Raw genomic sequence first — 18,045 nt, forward strand, 5'->3', positions numbered from 1 at the left:
GTGCTCCGCCATCGACCGGTGACGCTCGCGGCAGCCGTGACACTCATGGAGGATTTCCTCGCCGCTGAGACGGCGATGGGGCCGACGCTCCCGCGACCCAACCCCAGGCCTGAGACTGCTCGCCTGGAGAAAAAGGGGAGCCCCGCGAAGGCGGTGCGAAATCCCGGCCGCGGACTTAATTCCCAGCCGGAACCTCAAGCCCGTTGGCGGGACGCCGCCACCCGATCCGGACCTGCCGGTCCCAATCCCGGAACCCCGGGGGTCCGACGGAGTCCACCCCGAAGTCCAACCCGAGGGGCCACCCGAAGTAAACGGCCGGAGCTCGGCCCCTGCTTTGGTTGCGGGAAGCTAGGACACCTCCAGAGAGACTGTCCAGAGATGGACTGCAGTTATGGGCAGGTCTGGGCAGGACACAACCGAGCTCGGCCCGCCCTGAGTCCCAAACTCACTGTCGCTGCCGTCGTCGGGGGCCAGGAGGTCGAGGCCCTGATCGACTCTGGCTGTGGCCAGACACTAATCCGCCAGAGCTTGGGACCCTCGCCGGACCCCGGGTTGCAGCCAATACGCCTGCAATGTATTCATGGGGATATCCGGCCTTATCCCAGTGCTCGCGTCTCCCTGACGGTCGCAGGGGTCACCCGGCGTTTGATCGTCGGCCTCGCTCCTCATTTGGCATATCCCGTTGTCCTGGGGCGGGACTGGCCTGCCTTCGAAGAGGTGCTACGCGCTACGCCGACCCTCGAAGCGGAACCCGGGAGCCCCTACCCGAGCCCACTGGGGACGCCACTGAGGCGGAACCCGAAGTTACAACCGACACAGAAAAGCCCTCGGAACCCCCCCGGGACCCCCGCCTCTACACCGATTTCTGCAGGGACCAACGAGCGGACCCCACGCTCGGCCGCTATTATGAGCAGCTCGCGGCGGTGGATGGGGTAGTCCAGGACCCCCAACAAGCCGCCCGATGGCCGCACTTCGAGCTACGGCAGGACCGTCTGTATCGGATCGACCGGGATCCCCGCACCCGCGAGCCGCAAACCCAGCTGGTAGTCCCGCAGTGTCATAGGCGGGCCGTCCTAAAGTTGGCACATGATGTACCGGCCGCCGGGCATCTGGGGCAGGAAAAGACACTGGCCCGGATCTTGGGACGATTCTTCTGGCCAGGGATCCACCAGGACGTCCAGAAGTATTGTGCCTCGTGCCCGGCGTGCCAACTCGCCGCACCCGCAGGGGTCCCTCGAGCACCACTGATCCCTATGCCGTTAATGGAGATACCCTTCGAGAGGGTTGCCCTGGACCTGGTGGGGCCCCTCCCGAAGAGCACAACGGGATTCCAGTATGTTCTGGTCCTCGTCGATTATGCCACCCGGTTTCCGAGGCCGTTCCCCTACGTAGCACGACCGCCCGGACGATTGCCGGAGAACTAGTAAAAATCTTCGCAAGAGTCGGACTCCCGCGGGAGATTTTAACGGACCAGGGAACCAATTTTACGTCCCGGCTATTGAAACAAGTATGTACTCTTCTGGGGATAAAACAACTCCGCACCTCCGTGTACCATCCCCAGACTGACGGGCTGGTGGAGCGTTTTAATCGAACCCTCAAGGGGATGATGCGGAAGTTCCCACCAGGGGAGCTCCGCCGCTGGGACCAGTTTTTACCTGCCTTGCTGCTGGCGGTCCGGGAAGTCCCTCAGTCCTCGACAAGGTTCTCCCCCTTCGAGCTGCTATACGGCCGCCGGCCGCGTGGGCTCCTCGACCTCGTGCGGGAGACCTGGGAACAGGCGGCCTCCCCAGCCCAGGGCCTCCTGGAGTATGTCCTACAGCTGCAGGGGTACCTATCTCAGGCGGGGACCCTAGCACGGGAAAATTTGAAGAAGGCCCAGGAGCGACAGGAACAGACCTATAACCGAGGGGCCCAAGTTCGGGAGTTTAAGCCAGGGGACCAGGTCCTACTCCTTTTACCCTCCAGCGAGTCCAAATTGTTGGCTCGCTGGCAGGGACCGTATGAGGTCGTCCGAAAGGTGGGAGCGGTTAACTATGAACTGCGTCAACCTGGTAGACGTAAAGAAACGCAGCGTTACCACGTAAATCTGTTAAAACCCTGGCGGGACCGAGAGGGCCTCCTGATCAACCCATACCCGCCCGAGCCGGAACTGGGTCCCCAAGTACCCCAGGCAGAGGACCCCCCGACCCCCATGCTTGGGGAGTCGCTCTCCGAAGACCAGCGCAAGCAAGCGAATTGTCTCCTGAGGGCCTTCCGGAAGACTTTCACCGCCGTCCCGGGGTACACCTCACTGGTCTGCCACTCCATTCAGACGGAGCCCGGAAAGGTGATCCGGGAAACAACTCGGCCGCTGCCCTACAGAATGCGGGAGGCCGTTGAAGAAGAGGTACAAGCGATGCTGGCCCTAGGCGTTATCGAGCCCTCCCGAAGTGAATGGCGTAGCCCCGTGGTCCTGGTGCCCAAGCCGGACGGCACCCGTCGGTTCTGCATCGATTTCCGGCGGGTAAACGCCGTCTCGCGCTTTGACGCGTACCCGATGCCCCGAGTGGACGAGCTGTTGGACCGGTTGGGAGAGGCCCGGTTTATCACCACCTTGGACCTCAGCAAGGGGTACTGGCAGATCCCCCTGGAAGAGACCTCGAAGGAGAAGACCGCTTTTGCCACCCCAACGGGGCTGTATCAGTTTACCAGGATGCCCTTCGGTCTTCATGGGGCCCCCGCGACCTTCCAGAGGCTGATGGACCGCCTACTCCAAACCCACCACGACTATGCTGCCGCGTACCTGGATGACGTAGTCATCTATAGTCGTCGGTGGGAAGACCATCTGCTCCGGGTCGCGGCCGTCCTGAGGTCCCTAAGGCAGGCAGGGTTGACGGCTAACCCCAAGAAGTGCCGAATCGCATGGCAAGAGACTACCTACCTAGGTTACACCGTTGGCAGGGGGCAAGTAAAACCCCTGGTGGGAAAAGTCCAAGCCCTAATGGACTGCCCGACCCCAACCACCAAACGACATGTCCGGCAGTTCCTAGGCCTGGTTGGATATTACAGAAGGTTTATCCCCCAGTTCGCCTCCACAGCGGCACCCCTCACCGGCCTACTTACGAAGGACAGCCCTCGGCAGGTAAGATGGACCCAGGAGTGCGAGACAGCTTTCCGGCGCCTCCAGGGATGCCTCTGCCGAGAACCTGTACTATACAGCCCGGACTTCAATAGAGGATTCATCCTGCAGACCGACGCCTCCGAGGTAGGTCTGGGGGCCGTCCTGTCCCAGGAAATAGATGGGCAGGACCACCCCGTACTGTACCTGAGCCGCAAGCTGTTCCCCCGTGAGAGAAACTATGCGGTGGTAGAGAAGGAGGCGCTGGCCATAAAATGGGCCTGCGAAGCCCTCCGGTTCTACCTTTTGGGGGCGCCCTTCATCCTGGTTACGGACCATGCCCCCCTCACCTGGCTGACGCGGATGAAGGACAAGAATGCCCGCATCATGCGGTGGTACTTGGCCCTGCAGCCGTATGCTTTTACTATCTTGCATCGAGCTGGCAAGGACCATACTAACGCGGACTTCATGTCCCGTATCGGGGGAATGGAAGAGCCTGGCCCCGACCGCCGGGCGCCAGACTTAAGGGGGGGGGTGTGTAGCGAGTCGGTGTGGCTCCCCTCCTGCCCAGCAGAGGGCGCTCCCTCCCAGAAGCCAAGCTGGGCTGAGCCACCACTTCCTGTCCCCGCCCCCCGGAAGTCAAGGGGCGGGACAGGAAGTAGAAAAGGAGAACGCCAGAGCTCAGTCAGGGGCCAGCCACCGCCGCGAGCAGACGTGCCGGCGGGAGCTCCGGACTGGGAACCCTCCAGGACCCGAGGCGGCGACCCGGACTGGCCTCCACTGCCCCGCGCCCGGTACGAAGAGGAACCTGCGGAACTTCCCCGGGATTGGAACCCGGAGCAGCCGCCAGGACTTCCTCCCGCCCGGTACGAGGAGGAGCCGCCGCCGCCGTTTCCGCCCTGCTGTTACCCAGAGGAGCCGTCGGAGGCAGCCGGGCCGGACTTCCCGCAGGAGTTGCCGGACCTGCCCCCAAGCCCTGGTCCCGAGGAGCCCATGCAGATGGACTGGCCCGATCTCCCGGCGACCGAGGAGCAGGTACCCACGGAGGGGGAGATGGACTGTAGCCCGGGGATAGCCGACCCCTGTCAGGCTATAGGCACCGAGGTGCCCATGTCGGTGTGTTTCGGTCAGGACCCCACTGACCAGCGGCCGTGCTAGCCGCTAATAGGGCCCCGGGCTGGGACACAGTGGAGTGGGTGGGCCTGTGTCCCCCCTGCCACCCCACTCACGGGTGGCAGTCTCCCCCTCTCCCCAGCGCTCAGACTTAGGCTTAACTGAACTACTGCTCAGCCCTGCCTAAGGGACTGAGCCCTCTGTGTGTTGTTGCCCGCCCTGAGCTAGGGCCTGGGCTTATAAACTGAACTACTGCTCAGCCCTGCCTAAGGGTCTGAGCCCTCTGGGTGTTGCTGCCCCGCCCTGAGCTAGGGCTTGGGCTCATAGACTTGAACTGCTGTTGCCCCGCCCTGACTGAGGGCCTGGGCTTCCACTAACTGACTGGGTGCCTTGTGTTCAGCCCCTGCCAGAGGGTCTGAACCTGTGAACCTTCAGATATTGGGACTGATTGCTGTTACCCAAGCCCCTGCTCCAGAGGGCCTGGGTCTATTGAGACTGATTGCTGTTACCCAAGCCCCTGCTCCAGAGGGCCTGGGTCTATTGAGATTGGTTGCTGTTACCCAAGCCCCTGTTCCAGAGGGCCTGGGTTTATTAGGACTGATTGCTGTTACCCAAGCCTCTGCCCCAGAGGGCTAGGGCTTAGCTGAACTGTTGTTGCCCTGCCCTGCTCCAGAGGGCCAGGGCTTAGCTGAACTGTTGTTGCCCTGCCCTGCTCCAGAGGGCCAGGGCTTAGCTGAACTGTTGTTGCCCTGCCCTGCTCCAGAGGGCCAGGGCTTATTCGAACTGCTGTTGCCCTGCCCTGCTCCAGAGGGCCAGGGCTTATTCGAACTGCTGTTGCCCTGCCCTGCTCCAGGGGGCCAGGGCTTATCTGTGCTACTGTTGCCCAGCCCCTGCTCCTGAGGGCCTGGGCCTATTTGAACTGCTGTTGGCCAGCCCCTGCACCAGAGGGCCTGGCGGTCTAACGTTGTTCCCTGTGACTCCTAAAGGACCAGCAGAAGCAAAGAAGCGAGTCGGTGTGGCTCCCCTCCCGCCAGCCGGAGAGTTGAGCCCCGACCAACAGCTTACAGAGCCCATCAGTTAATCATAATGCTTTTGCACCACTGAACATGAATGACCAGATAAATGTTATCATACCTAAGGTGGAATCAAAACTTGGAAAATAGAGTTTTGAGTTGGGTTTTATTTTGCTATTCTGGCTAATGACATTCAGATTTGTGGCAAACATTTCTGGTAACATTTGAGATTGTTTGTGAAAGGCTTATTTCCACTGTTTTTCTGAACCATTCTGTCAGACTTCATCTTGCACAAACATCTGTATGGTTCATCAAGAAGTGAAAATCCAGTAGGACATTTAGATGTAAAAAGGTGCAGGCTAGATTTGGCTGCCTTATCCCCTTGCTATTTATTGGAACAGCCACTCTGAAATGTTTCTCATCCCTATCAAGCTTAACATTAAAGCTGGAAAACATTTCTTTAGCTGGTATGAATGTTTTAAGTTTCATCACAAAGCTTACAGTGAATAATTGTTTCAATGAGAGACTACAATTCAGTGATTGGGAATTGGAGTAGGAGATCTGGGTTCCAGGACCAGTTCTACTTCTGACTCATAACATGACACTAGTCAGATTACTCAACCTCTCCATGTCTCTTCCCCATCTGGAAAAGGGGAATGGGGATATGCATCTTTGTAAAGAACTTTGATCTCTACAGATGACAAGTGCTGTATACATGTTAAATACTATTATATTGACAGATTTAGGAGTAAGGTTCCCACCTATTGGTATTTTGTTATGAGGAACCAAATAAGCATGTTATGATGTCGTGCCGGTACACTTGAATGCCTGCCTCATGTAAAGTTGACTCATTGCATATTGACAAATTTCTGACACCTAAAATAAAGTTGGAAGGTATTAATGGCTTGATTTTTCAGAGGTGCTGAGCAAGGCAGCTCCTACTGACTTTCATGGTAGTTGTGGGTACTCAACCACTCTGCAAATTGGATTATAATTGCTACCATGTGAGATAGGCCTGCAAGAACTGGGGCAGATCCTTGACAACAGGTATTGTGAAAATCTGCAAGGGTGGCAACCTGAAACTCAAAACTGGCTGGAACAAGATGAGTGATGTGTCAATGGAGGGCGGTTTCAGTTTCTAAATAATGATTTATTAAGTAGTAGAATGCTTGGAGGAAGTTGCAGAAGGACGAATCAAAACCTGTACAGATATTGGTTCCTCATATTTTGGTTCCTTAGAGGTAAGTTAGATTGTGTTGGAATCTAAGAACTATTACTATTCTGAAAAGGAAAGTTTCAGAACAATGTGTGAGGGTTCAGTTATGTTGACTCATTTTTAAGAGTGGAAGTTGTGGATAAAAAGCCCTTGCTGCCTGAAAAATGTATTGTTATGTAATCAGCTACACATTCTACACTAGATCCTGCTAAGCTCCTCAAATAGTAATGTTAGAATTATGTGAAATGGGGAGTTAGTTCCTAATGATAGGGGCGTGCATTTAACAGTGTTTGTGTAAATAACCACCAGTAACAACCAGGTATTGTGTTTCCACAGTGTTGACAGTGACTGATTTTTAAGAAAATGCTTTGTCTTCATCAAAAGTATTTTGTGTGGTTTAGGACTACCTTGATTTAGAGATGGCTAGCAATGAAATGAGATTTTTTTCTAGAATCACAGTTTTGAAATCCCAGTTAATTTTGCTTTTGTTTTACATGTTTCTGTATAGTTTAAGCATTTAAAACAGACTAGAATTACGGGATTACAAACTGAGGCAAATATTGATTGGTATCACTTTTACCTGCCACCATCTGGAACAGCAGTTGGTTTAACAGACAACACAATGGAGGTGTGAGAGACTGAAATTGGGAAAGGGAGGAAGAAATTAGAAAGGAATATTTTAAGATGGACTGCAGTCAGCACTGACTTTTTTTTTTTATTAAAGTCATTGAAGAATTTGTATTTTCTTACCTATGCTTCCCCTATCAACTCTATGCCTGATCTTTTCTTTTTAAAAAAGGTGTCAAGCTGATCCCCAAATTTGGTGCCTGAGTAAGTGATGTGAGCAGATAAGATGAGTACTAGCTATAACAATCTTTCATCACCACAGGAAAGCAGTTTGATCAAAAGATCAGCAAAATGAAGTGTATATATGCCTGTGCATGCATGAGAGAGGGAGAAAGTTATTGTCACTCTTTAGTCAGCTATATATTTATAATATACAAGTATCACTTCAACTTTTATCTTCTAGATAATTTCTAACCTTTTTCATAGTTTAAAATTTACATGTAAACCCTGGACTAATTTTATAGTCGATGCACAAATAGACAGTACTTTGAGAGGATGGGATAGCTGCTGTGAGTGAATCTCTCTCTATGCAGGTGAACAGATAGATGTATGGGGAGGGGGGGGGGGTAAGAGCAGGTAACACAAACAAGGGGCACTCAGTGACAGGACCAGAGGTGACAGTTACATTTACGGTGACAGCAGGTGAAATTATAACATTTAAACAATTTCTAAAATGTATTAACTATTTGGGTCTAGATGGAGACTAAAGCAAGAGAAGGTGGAGTGGGCAGTGACATAGATAGCACCCAAATTGTATTTAAAATCCATTATAATGTAATATTTGAGAGGATTTGTAGCTTTTTGAATATTTTTAGCACAGTATTGAGAGACTGGTCATTTTATCCATGCTATATATGTATAGTCCACCAAGAATTTATAAGGACAAACATACATTTCCTGAATGAATTTTGAAACATTCAATTGTGCAATGATGTGCTAATGGACTTTGACACTGACTCCCTTTCTTATTAGTGGGAAGGCCTTTGCCTCCAGGCACATGATAAATAAGAGCATAAATTAGAACCTTTAGAAAACTGAAGATACCTGTTCAATAGGTGGAAGGGAAAAATTGTCACTTATTGATTTGGGGAACTTTTGGTATTTGCCTAGAGCTTGTTTTTTCCAAACTTTGACACTTCCAGTCACTAGTGCCTCATGTGACAGCTCATTTTCAATCTTAGTCTTACAAGACATTTTGGCCCAAATTTTCAAACATGTCCACTAATATTGGGTGCTTTAGCTTTGGGGTGCTCAACTTGAGACATTGAGGCCTCAACTTTCAGAGATATTGAACACTAACAACTCCGTCTGACTGGTATCAATTACAGTGGCAAGACTAGCAAACAGGTCTGATATCTACATAAAGATTGTGTGAGTTCACTGACCAGGATTTTCAAAGGTGACTAGTAACTCTGAGTGCCTTAATTGTTAGGTGCCCAATTTGAGACAATTTTTTAAAGGGGTCTGATTAGGAGAACCAGGTACTTGGCACTTTAAGGCTGGACACCCAAAAATTGAAGTACCCCAAATCACTAATCATTTCTGAAAATCTTGTCCAATATAATTTGAGGTGAATTTTCAAAACATGATCTCTATTGATACATATTCAGTTTTTGTATATTACCATTTATGCATACAAGTCATATGCAAAATCACATATGCACAAATGGAGGCCTTTTTGAAGATGTGGCCCAGTGTATCTAAAATAAATGTCAGAACGAATTGGTAAGGATTGTGCCACTTTTCTTTTGCTTTGTATCCCTATCTTGAATTCCTGCCTCTTACTTGGCTTTGAACAATAGTTTCCTGTTAAACTCATGACGTCTGTTAAAAAAGTAGTATGAACCATGAGAGAGTTATAAAGTTATGACCATGAAAGTTTTCCAACTGCTGAAACGGTCATGACCAGCCTTACAGTAGGAAGGAACTTTTATTCATTTACACTTCTTATTGTGCAACAGTTTTAAATGACTATCTGAAATATTTCTCAAGGTTTATGGCAAGTTATTTAGAGATAACAAATATCAGTAAGGCCTCTAGCACACACCAATCCTGTGCATAAGATCTCTTACACCAGCCTGGGCTGATTAAAATGTTGGACTGTACATCAGAGACTGTTCAAGTAAAACTCATGCCTATGCTCAGTTGAATATAGAGTTGTGGCCAATGGAGACTGTAAATCTAAGCATGTGATATCACATGGATCAAAATAGAGTATCCATACAGAAGATGAGGGGTGCAGCAATGAATTTAATTTTCTTATCAGTCAGGTACAGCCCTCAGGCTCCTGGCAATGTGCCAATGTAGCCCTCAGTTGAACAGTGTTTGAACGTTCCTATCTAATAGTTAACTTTTGTTAATTTCCAGGATGTTGGATCTGAGTTATATTTTCCAAAGTTTTCAGGTAGCTTCGCTTAAGAGCACCATCCCTTTTCAATGAAACAATACAAACAGCCTATCTTAATCTATAGGCCTGTTTTTCACCCAAAAATCTAATATAGTATAGTAAAACTCTCTTCCTCCCCCCTCTCGTTACAGGATTTGATATTCAATGGCTGGAAATCTAGATATCAAGTGGCCGAAATGAATGTGAACCCTATCTTAGAGGAGATTCTGATTAAAAGATCACAACAGAAGAAAAGGACTTCTCCCTTAAATTACAAAGAAAGGCTTTTCGTGCTTACGGAATCAATGTTGACATACTATGAAGGTCGAGCAGAGGTAGGAGATAAGTTTTTTTATATTCCATTGCCTTGGTTCTTTGAGAAAAATGCTTGCTTTTTTGTATTAATGGCTTTCTTCCTGTAGTATATTGAAACTTTTCTGGTCTGGAGGTGTGATGGCTGTGGGTGCTACTGAATGGGTATCATTGATCACTTCCCTGACTGATAGCACAGATTTATGGAGACTTAAATGATCACTCCATTCAAAAACAAATGTAAATAAGGATCTAATCAAGTCTGTCAAGTGCTAATCCATAAAATTATTTTAATATCACTTTCTGAGAAGTATTTAAACTAGGATGATAATCTCAGCCTCCTGAGTACTGTGTTAGAAAGGCTTAAGCTACAGCAGGAAGTTTAAAGGTACCCCATTTCCTACAGGACACTATGCAGTGCTACAACCCCTGTTGAGTCTCAGGCTCTCACATGTCTTCCTTGCAGAGTTAGTATAGGCGCTTATGCAAGTGCTCCCCCAACCTCTGCTCCCCCCCATGCACACACACAAACCTCTCACCTGAGTTAGGTGGTGCTTTCAGCCTGGACTAGCGGACACTGCTTGGGATAAGGGTTAGAGCCTGGCTTCTGCCTTTGCTCAGGCTGGTAACCTGTCCACTTTTCACCGAGTAAGCCATTGAGTGATTTAGCTAGTAGATATTCCTCCAGTACTTCCCACAATTTCCACTTTCTGCCCAGAAGGACTGACAGGTTCTCAGAGTTCACCATGAAAGAACTTGCGTTCAGCACAAAGAACCATGGGTTATGGCCCAGAATCTTAGCAACAAAGACACACTGTTGAGCACAGCACTAGTGAGGAAAACAGTAACTTGGTATGACTTTGCAGCATGACTGCTCACACCTAGGCTAACTCTGTAGCAAAGAGACACCCAAAGAGACAAAAACCAGTTGCATACACTAAGACAGAGAATACAGTCAGGCTACATCACAGTAGCAACACTGTTTGCTTTATGCATTATATATACAAAAGACTACATTAATAGAACATTGAGATTGCAAAAGCAAGCATTTTGCAAAAGTTAAGAAAGGCCAGGATTAAAATTGCTTGTGGCCTTGTCTACTGTACAACTCCATGTAGACCTTTTTCCCCCTTATTTGCAGGCTTAACTTCCCTTTGAATATAGCTCATGTAAATGTAAAGAATGTGGCAAAATGGCCAATGTTGGGTCCTATGCTTTTCTTGGTAGGGGGGCTAGGACACTGCCCCTTGTCCCTGCTCTTGGGGCATCCAGGGCCCTGTTAGGGGCCCAGGAACATGGTAGAGAAGGGAAGTAGTCTGGTTTTCCCCTCACTCTGAGCCACAGTACCTCTCAACCCCTGCAGGTTTCTTGCCCCTTGGGTACAGTTATCCTCAGTCCTTGACACTGGGGAAGAGAATCTCTCTGCCCAGCTGGGCAGGGGCAGCTCCAGGCACCAGCACGCCAAGCGTGTGCCTGGGGCGGCAAGCCGTGGGGGGCGCTCTGCCGGTCGCCGCGAGGGTGGCAGGCAGGTTGCCTTCAGCGGCATGCCTGCTGAGGGTCCGCTGGTCCCGCGGCTTTGGCGGACCTCCTGCAGGCATGCCGCCGAATCTGTGGGACCGGGGACCTCCTGCAGGCAAGCCGCCGAAGGCAGCCTGCCTGCTGTGCTTGGGGCGGCAAAATACCTAGAGCCGCCCCTGCAGCTGGGGCAGGGTTTCCCTTCCTCCAGGTCTCTGGTCTGCCAAGTCTCATCAACACCCCACCCCTGCCTGAAGTACGGGGTTTTATTAGGTTCCTGACAGGCCCTCAAGTGAGCTCTAGGATCATTTTTATGAGACATCAGGTGTAGGCTATGGACAAGAATATCCTCAAAATCAACAGCTGGATTCTCTGTTCCACTAAGACCACTTTGTGCAGTTTAAGCAGCAGAAACTGGCCTGGAGATGGTCAGTGGAGAATTCCTTCTGTGTTTCCACCTGCAGAAAGTTGGTGGAAGTGGCTGTCTTGCCTCCTGTGTTAGTGGCCCCATCCAGGGTATAAGGGGAAGAAGGGGCACAACAGGACGTGGTGGAGCAGAGTGCCACTGTGCCTAATCCTCCATTGGATAATAGCGTATTACAAAATTTACACCAGTTGCAGAATTTAGAGTAGGCCCCTTGCTGCTCTAACTTCCACTGGGGCATGCAGCCAAAGGTCAGAGAGCTGCAAGCGGATCCCTGCAGCTACCCCTCTTCACTAGAAAGCAGAGCTTAGACATAGTGGAGGATCAAGGCCCAGATGTATACTTGTATTACTATATTGACTATGGAGTTCACAGGTGTACTTGTCTTGGGATGTGGATTAATCTCTCCATTTTCTGTGCACATGGCTTTGGTTTCAAAAGCTTCTTGGAACGGTTACCTAACTGTGCATGTCTTGTCTCAATTAACTTCTCACTCAAAATAAAGGTGAAATTAATAAACACCTTTTCACTGCCACCCTGAGGAATCTGTCTCTTTTTTTTTTTTTTTTTTTGACTGAAATTCTTTTGGATGATGATTAGGCTTCCATTGATTTGACTCAGTGTATTATCTGAAGCAATTTTGCATTCTCTCTCTCTGGGGACTAAGTTTGGAGAGACAGGGTACATATTTTCAGTAACTTCATTTTAACAATATTTCTGCTGTATGTTAAATAAAAATGATTGACACATGAAGGCCTCTCTGAAACACTGATGTTAATGGTCCTTTGTGTCACTGAATAAGTGAAGTGGAAGAGAGTGTTTTTTAGATTTCTGGCAGAGGTTGTAGATCTTTATTTGCAGTAAGTTAGTTGATGGTATATCTATGAACTAGATCAGGTAGACAAAACTGATGATTCAGTGCTAATGTAGTTCCAGTGCCTCTGGTTCTTATATCTTTACTGTATTATAGTAGAATAGTTGAAGGGTTTCTGCTCAGTTATGTGGCTGAAGTGCAGTGGTTGAGTTTTTGGGCATTGTTAATACAGGATAGATATGGATATGGCATAGAGCTAAACTGTATGTTAGGGCTGATGTTTACAGTTAAGGTTGATGAGTAAGACTGGGAAATTATCAAGAGGATACCATATCTCCTTATCTGCTCAGTTGCAGTGGTACCAGTCTCCGTCAAATGTGACATATTTAAGAACTCTGGGCCATCATCTGCTGCTGGATGCACATGCACAACTGCCCATGTAGCCAATGAAGCTGAGGCCTGAAATCCTGACTCAGTGGTTGTTTGCCTGAGAAATAACTGAGTAAAAAATGAATGAGAAGCCTGGGATTTGACCTTAGTTTAATAACTAGGCCAATCTATTAAAATGGACTCAATTAGTTAATATGCCCAAGAGAAATGGTGGGTGGTTCATGACTGTAAGTAAAGAAACAAAATTAGATACGGAGTATGTCTGGTAACGAGGGGAATATTGTATATATTTTTAACAACAAAAGGCAGAATCTGGATTCTGCTGTCCTCTAACAATGTAAAAGTAGTAATGAAGAAGCATGCACTGTGAAATACTGTTGAAACAGAGATGATATGCGGTGCTTAAAGTGTGTGTGGGGTGGTGGTGGTCTACAGATCTGCCATAAATAAAATATTGAGATGGTCACTGAGGAGCATATTTGAAGCACTGTCTTACCAAAGCTGCTCCTGCTCCCAGAGAGCCCTCCCCCACTTAACTCACACACTAATCATATAATGAGTGCTTTATCAGTAAAGCAAATCTGCATCACCAGGAAAGGGAATGTTTTGCAGATTAGTTTACGCAGCCAGTTTTTTAAAAAGGGAAACCGTATACTGCACGAAACTTTGGGAAGGGAAAATTTGGGCCAAGTACACTGGGGCAAAGCCCTAGACTGAGGAATAGTACCCAGGGAATTTTAGTGTTTCTGGTAAACAGATAGATAGATAGGATCTTTAAAGGTTTAATTTCTTCAAGGTATCCTGTTTTTAGAGAAAACAAGGAGAACAAAGCGCTTTATAAAAGATAATAAGGGAAAAGGAGGACACAAACAAATCTCAACAATGGAGATACATACCAAGGATAAATTTTAGCTCAATATGTTGTGGTGAGAAATTTAAGAACTAGTTAGACAGGAAGGAGGTTCTGTTATGGTTAAAGATGACTTCCATTTTTGGCTGTATTGCTCAGATACTGTGAAATTCTTGTGTGGGTGTTGGAAAGATCGCATGATTGCCTTACAGGATTGTACTAACAAGAAGGCACAAGGCAATCAGTGACTGATTAAAATCCCCCAAACCTCACTGTGGGTTGAACAATGTGTCAATGTTGGAAAGAATCCTTACAGTTAATTTTCACATTGCAAAAGTGGCCAATCAGAGCTGAAAACGATTGATCTAATCTGTAAAGATAGAAAACTTTTTCCACAGATCTGCTCATCACACAGGCACTGGAGATGGAGGTAGTGGTGGTGAAACAGTCATTGCCCCCCTTCTAAAAACCTGAGCATGTTCACAGCCAAGGACACCAGTTAGGTAATGAGGCGGGGGTGGGCAGCTGCTCCTCCAAAGAGCAGCCCCCGGGGTTGCAAATGAACTGTCTACTGGCTCACCTGAGCATGAAGGACAGGCAGTCTGCTGGTGCTCTGAGTGGACTCCAGAGTTGCTTCAGAGCCCTATTCTCACAGAAGAGCCGTGATTGACCCATGGTCCTGTCAGACACTGCTGCTCTGGGTGGGAGAAGGCACAAGTAAATCAGTGAACCCTGTGCTCTTGCAGTTGGTGAGTGGGAGCACTTGGAAGAGGGGGTGAATGAGGACCCCCCTTCATCCCTTGCTCTGTCTGTGTGAATGTGTGATTGACAGGTGAGGGAGCTACCCAATGGGGGTGCTGCCATATGATGTATGGGGGCACTGCCCGGTGATTGAGGTAGAGTATAGCGGTGAAGGGCATTGCTAGGTGACTTGGGGGTGAGTACAGGGGTATTGCTTGGTGGGGGGGCACTTGCAGGTGATTTGAGTCTGAATAGAGGTGGGAGGCACAGCTGAGTGATACAGGAAATGATCACAACAAATGCTCCTAAAACAGACAAATTTTTATATCTTAACCTTCAAAAAATCCAAGAGCGTGCAGGGGCCCCTCCTGAAAGTTGCCCTCTTTTATTCAAATGTGAAATGGCTGACCTGTTTGTGGCTGAGAGGGAGAGCAACACAGCCCAGCTAGCACCCAAAGCCTGCTCTGCATTGTGCGGTGTGCCAGCCAGGGCCTGAATTGTGTGTTTGTGCCACATATTGGGACCTCACCTGCCAGCTGAGGAAACCATGGTGGTGGCTCCTCTTGGCACTGGAGACCAGCCTGGTCTGGGAAGCAGACCTGTCACCCAGTGGTGAGGGGCTCTCCAGCAGGGAAGGTAAGGTAAGGAGTATGCATGGGGGGAGGGGTGGAACCAGGGCTCTGTGAGCAGGGCTGGTGCAACCATTTAGGCAACCTAGGCGGTCGCTTAGGGTGCTAGGATTTGGGGGGTGGCACTTTCTTCGGCAGCGACTGCGGCGGCCAGATCTTCGGCCGCCCCGGTCGCCGTCGGCATTTAGGCAGAGGGAGCTGCGGCAGGGGAGTGCGAGGAGGGCCGCCTGCAGCAAGTAAGGGGGGGAGGGGCGGCACGCAGGGGAACTCCCCGCCCCAGCTCACCCCTGCCGCGCCTTCTCCCCGAGCACGCCGTGGCTGCTTCGCCTCTCCCGCCTCCCAGGCTTGCGGCGCCTAAGCTGATTGGCGCCACAAGCCTGGGAGGCGGGAGAGGCGAAGCAGCGACGGTGTGCTCGGGGAGAAGGCGGAGCAGGGGTGAGCTGGGGCTGGGGGGGTGCCTCAGGGTGGTGGGTGGGGAGCTGCTGCAGGGGGGGCGCCTCAGGGCGGAGGGCGGGAGCTGCCGCGGGAGTTGTGTGTTCCTCAGGGCGGGGGCTTGGGGACGGGGGAGGGCGCAAGGTGGAAGTTTCGCCTAGGGTGCGAAACATCCTTGCATCGGCCCTGTCTGTGAGGAGTTGGACTGATGCTGGGAGGCTTCCTTGAAGGCTGTGGAAAGGTCAGGTCGGGGTGGGGGTGGAGGGGAGATTTTTGAGATATTTTGGTTGCTTCCTCCTCTTTGCCCCTCCCCCCACCCCACTTTTGCTGTCCTTCTGGCACCCAGGGCTGATCATGACTTTGCAGATACAACAATGAAGGAAAAAGTGCTGCCTTTGCCTCCACCATAGGCATTGCATAAAAGCTGTTTGGCCAGGATTCACAATGGGATTTAAACATTGCAGTGCTGACTTTTGCACCGCTTAACTTCCAGACACCTCAGAAATCACAGGAACAATGCCTGGGGAGAGTTAGATGCATAAGAATGCAATCCACAAAAGCTAGCATGCAGGCAGGGAGCCAAAAGCTAGCTAATGGGAGATGCACAGGAAAGGAAAGGGGTGTGTCCTAAACTGTGCCCCTCTTACAGAAATCAGAGATTTGCCTACCTCTGCTTGTGATCCACAACTCCCCACTCTGAGTCAGGTGCCTTAGGGGCCTAAGTTGTTTGTTGTGAGAATAAGTGAGACACCCCTCTCTCCATGCAAAACTAGTAGGTGGTAGGGGTGGCAGAGACAGCACTGCCTATTTTATATCTTTTTAGCCCAGTTCAATTTCCAGTTTCAATTTCCCACCTCTGCCTGAGAGGAGAGAGGATATTAATAAGTGTCTCTTACCACAGAAAAGTGCTTGAACCATTGGGCTATGAGGAATATAGTCTGGTGTGGGGCTCTCAGTCTCTTCTGTTGAAGCTATTCCATTCTGTATAAATAATTAGTCATTGGAGCAGGGAGACTGAACATTGGGTCTCCCACCTCCCAGGTGGGTATCTTAACCACCAGGCTACAGTAATTTAGGGTGTGGGGTTGTCAAGAGCAGTAGATGAGAACCATAAAGTGACATGGAGCAGGAGAGCTAACGAGTCAAGGAGGTAGCATTGGAGAGCAGAAGTAGCTTGTGACAACCTGTATGGTTTCATAACTTGTCTTTGTGGCGTTAAATTAAGTTACGGTGAATGTGTTTAAGTGCAACATTTGAAAAGTGGCGTAGGTCTTAGATTCGATGAGTATGTGTGTGTGTGAAGCTTGGTGTTTGTGGTGACTGTGGTTCTTCAGCTATATGGAGCCAAAACACATAAGGCAAGCAATATGTTTCAAATAGAGGTCATTTAAAAATGTTCCCTTTTCATAAGTTAGTAACTATTTTACCAAAAAATAACATGGGGGAATGCAATTGTCCTTTAAAGTGTTCTTCTGTTAAATTTGTACAATAAATTCAGTCTTTAAGATGTGAAACAGAGGCATTTTAATTCTGCACTAAGTGAAAATCTCAATCAGTCCTAAGAGTGGCACTACTAAAGAAGACTCCATAATGTTTGACTATGCTGGGAGACCATAAAGGTGGAAACCTGAAATAAATTTGGCAGACAGTAAAGGAAATGCTGGTAGGATAGTTAGTCAATACTGAATCAGCAATCCTGTGAACAATAGAAAGAAATGTTTCCATGTACATATAAATAAAAATAGCATTCACTGTTTGGGAGTTGTGATGCTACCTGATCAGTTTTCTACAATGATCAGGAGGTGGGCACTGGTGAGCCTTTAAGTACTTGGTGCGCATATACACAGAAGCAACTCCCTTCCCCCTACACTTATAACAGAGAGGAGGAATAGATCTCCTAGGTGTATCACTGTGATACAGTAAAATACAGTGAAGAATTCAGTAAAACTTTCTGTAGGGAGAGGACCTTTCTACTTAACTGTTTGCTTTTATTTTATTTAAATAACTAAATATGTTAGTAATAGCAAATCAGGAAATTCTCAGGCCAGTTTTTATTTAAGTGTAAAATAATTTGGCTTGTGGTAGCTGGACACGCCCTTCCTTTGAATCAGGGCTCCTGAGTGTAATAGAACAGGGTAAAAGCAAATCTTGTTCTTGAGCATCTTATTAATGTGGAGGCTCAGCTGACATTGAATTAAATACTTTTGGGTAAAGTCAGCCCTGGCATAAGTGAAGGAACTTTGCTTCAATGGAGCTGAACTTACTGATGTCAAGGCCAAATGGAGCATTTTTCAGTTTTAATACCTCATTTCACCAGAATGTACGCTTTTCTGCATGAGCTGAAGTTTCAATCTAGGTCAGGGGTTCTCAAAGCAAATTTTTTAGTGGCCTCAGAGTGCAGCCACCAACTCTTGCTGCTTGCTGCTTTGACAATTTTTCCTAAAATACTTAATTAACTTTAGGAAAAACAAATAAATATGCACCTG

At 48.8% G+C, this 18,045-nt stretch overlaps 1 protein-coding gene across 2 annotated transcripts in view; it reads left to right on the top strand.

Moving 5' to 3' along the window:
- Window positions 1-18,045, top strand: part of TEC (tec protein tyrosine kinase) — a 95,826-nt gene that overhangs the window by 10,171 nt on the left and 67,610 nt on the right. For both annotated transcript variants that reach the window (XM_045019878.1, XM_045019879.1), the window contains exon 2: window positions 9,605-9,787. In XM_045019878.1, coding sequence (XP_044875813.1) covers window positions 9,650-9,787 — 138 coding nt within the window. In that variant the 5' untranslated portion in view covers window positions 9,605-9,649. The remainder of the gene's footprint in view (window positions 1-9,604; window positions 9,788-18,045) is intronic.

The sequence above is a fragment of the Mauremys mutica genome, chromosome 5 (assembly GCF_020497125.1).
Source record: "Mauremys mutica isolate MM-2020 ecotype Southern chromosome 5, ASM2049712v1, whole genome shotgun sequence".
In the NCBI taxonomy this organism is placed as follows: domain Eukaryota; kingdom Metazoa; phylum Chordata; order Testudines; family Geoemydidae; genus Mauremys; species Mauremys mutica.